General features: G+C 48.0%; 1 protein-coding gene across 1 annotated transcript; it reads right to left on the bottom strand.

The window, feature by feature from the left end:
* Nucleotides 1–1,928: 1,928 nt before the first annotated feature.
* LOC100468889 (olfactory receptor 2M3-like) lies at nt 1,929–2,852 on the bottom strand. Its single transcript, XM_011218094.3, has one exon. It carries the CDS (start codon nt 2,850–2,852, stop codon nt 1,929–1,931), a length of 924 nt encoding a protein of 307 aa, XP_011216396.2.
* Between the last annotated feature and the right edge of the window lie 222 nt (nt 2,853–3,074).

The following is a 3,074-nucleotide window of genomic DNA, read 5'->3' as shown; positions in this document are numbered from 1 at the left end:
TGTGCATTTTAATTAAAGGAACTAACAAAGAGCTCAGAGTGCCAAACAGGTTAAATGTCATTTCTCATTTTATCCATCATACAGCCTTGTGAACTAACAATATCTTCAGCTCCAATAAGGCACAAAGTTCTATGGGCTTGACCTTCAAATTATATTTGAAACCTGTCAACTTCTGCCACCTCCTTTATGTCTGTCCTGGTCCAAGTGCCATCATTTCTCACCTGACTTATTACATGACCATCACAATGGACCTTAAAAACAGCCACAGTGGTTCTATGGAACCTTAGGGCGGATCATATCTCTCCGCTGCTCAAAGTCTGACCATCTTACAGTGATCTTCTAGACCCTAGGCAATGTGGGCCCCATTCCCTCTGGTCAGCTCTCTTTAGCTTTATCCCTGGCTCCCTCTGCTCAAGAACACTGTCCCCTGTGCCTGGAACACATAGTACCTGCGGCAGACTCCCCCAGGACAGGACCTTGCCCTCTCCCTCACATTCTATGTGCACCCCCACATAGTGCCTACATCCTCCATGGACTCTCAGGAAGTCAATGCAGGTCTCTTGAGAGCAGTGTGAATGAGTGATGGAGGGTATATATTTAGTCCAGTGTGTTAGAAGATCATTGCAGGGGTTCCTGGGTGGCGCAACCACTTTAGTGTCTGCCTTCGGCTCAGGTCATGATCCCAGTATCCTGGGATTGATCCCACATTAGGCTCCCTGCTCAGCGGCAGTCTGCTTCTCCCTCTCCCTCTGCTGGCCACTCCCTCTGCTTGTGCTCTTTCTCGCTCTGTCTCAAATAAATAAAAAATACTAAAATAAAAAAAAAACAGAAGAAGATCTTTGCAGAAGACATGGTTAAGAGACTATTTCCCAAGTCTCTCCAGAGACCCTGTGTTGGAAACTATAGAAAACAGTTCCTGCCAGAGTCCTCTTACACATCACTCCTGTTCCACCTGTACTCTCAATGATCAAAAATCAATCTGATCCCATGGGGCGCCTGGGTGGCACAGCGGTTAAGCGTCTGCCTTCAGCTCAGGGCGTGATCCCGGCGTTGTGGGATCGAGGCCCCACATCAGGCTCTTCCTCTATGAGCCTGCTCCTTCCTCTCCCACTCCCCCTGCTTGTGTTCCCTCTCTCGCTGGCTGTCTCTATCACTGTCGAATAAAGAAATTAAAAAAAAAAATCAATCTGATCCCAAATTACCTCCTTTGCATGGAATAACATGTTTGTATCCTCTGTGATTTCTGCAGTGTGGTGCTGTCAGCATAGGTGGTAGACTACAAAATATTCTGGCCATTTTTCTCTGAGATTTTATACTTTAATACTTGTATGTAAAGCACAATTGCAAGAAGGCACAAAAATCTTTATGCTGCTTAATAACATAAGATACATGGACATGAGTTTGTATTCCAGTAAGTAGTTCATAATTAGTAAGTAATTCATGTCAGAAACGTTGGACTTACTTTACTTGTAGCTTTGATGGTACAGATCACAAAGGGAAGACCAGAGAGAGAAACAACCTTGCCCAAAGTAGCACAGCTCCTCTATGCCAGGCTCTACATCAGGTACCACATTTCAGTGCACAAATGAGTCCTGAATTGGTTCCCCCTCCACACTCACTTTCAACATGCAACTCAGAATAAAGTAGGGAGAATGGAACTAATGCACCTATGGGCCTTCGTTCCATGGAAATCATTGTGGCTCAATGTGGGGAAAGATTCATTACGTAACTGATCATGTACCATCTGTTACCCTGACATCTTCCATCCAAATGATTTTCTGATTACTCAGCTCACAGCCTTGCCCCAAACAGCCAGAGAGGCCCAATGAGTACAAAGGAAGAAGAGGAGCCACAAGAGAGCCTGAGCTTGCAGAGGAAGGGGCAGACCAAGACAGGAAACCTCAGAAGGGCAGGCATGCCTACACTCCTCATCTATCCAGAATCTTCCTCAGTGCCCTTTTTACCTCCCTGTTCCTCAGGCTGTAAATGAGTGGGTTGAGCATTGGAGTGAGAATGGTGTATAAGATGGAGGTGGCTCGATCTCCCACTGGTGTCCTACTGGAGGCCCGCTGCATGTAGCTAAACATGGCTCCTCCATAGTATAGGCTCACGACAGCCAGGTGGGAGGAGCAAGTGGTCAGAGCCTTCTGTTTCCCCTCTGTGGAGGGCATCCTAATGACAGCTGTGAGGACCCGGGTATAGGAAGCCACTATGACCACAAGGGGCAACAGCAGCATGACCACACAGCACGCATAGATGAGATCCTCAAAGAGTGAGGTGTCAGCACAGGAGAGACGCAGCAGGGCAGGGACCTCACAGAAGAAGTGATCTACCTCCAGAGAGCCACAGTAAGGGAAACTGAAGACCACACCCACGTCAATCACACTGTCCGACACCCCAACCATCCAGGATGCCACAGTCAGGAGAGAGCAAGCCTTCCAGTTCATGAGCACAGGATACCGCAGGGGGTGGCAGACTGCCGCATACCGGTCATAGGCCATGACTGCCAAGAGGAAGCCCTCTGCTCCTCCGACCGTGACCACAAGGAAGATCTGAGTAGCACAGGCACCCCAAGATATGGACTTACTACCTGACAGAAGATTGACTGCCATCTTGGGCACCACTGTGCTCATCGCGATCAGGTCCATGATGGAGAGCTGGCTGAGGAAAAAGTACATTGGGGTGTGCAGGTGCCTGTTGGCCTGGATGAGCACGAGGAAGAGGCTGTTTCCAAGTAGGGCCACAGCAGAGGCCAGAAGGACAAGGGAAAAAAGGAATAAATCATTTGTGGAGTAGCTGAACAGGCCCAAAAGGATGAAGTCTGATAGGGAGGTGTGGTTCCAGAGCTCCATGGCTGAGACCCTGAGAACAAACAAAAGAACAAACCAATGAAGAAACTACTCACGTGGCATGTCCAAACACCCATATGCTGTTTCTCCTAAAAGATAGAGCCCAGGCCTCTGACATGGCCCCACCCATTACTCCTGCAGTGAAAATCCATTTGTTTCTCAGCTACCCTCAGATNTGTGCTCAGATAGTTACCAGCATGATTTGATCCTTACTTCTCTAAAACA

This window comes from Ailuropoda melanoleuca, unplaced genomic scaffold, assembly GCF_002007445.2.
Source record: "Ailuropoda melanoleuca isolate Jingjing unplaced genomic scaffold, ASM200744v2 unplaced-scaffold7490, whole genome shotgun sequence".
NCBI classification, from domain to species: domain Eukaryota; kingdom Metazoa; phylum Chordata; class Mammalia; order Carnivora; family Ursidae; genus Ailuropoda; species Ailuropoda melanoleuca.
The sequence above is the reverse complement of the archived record's forward strand: the minus strand, read 5'-3'. Positions and strand labels throughout refer to the sequence as shown.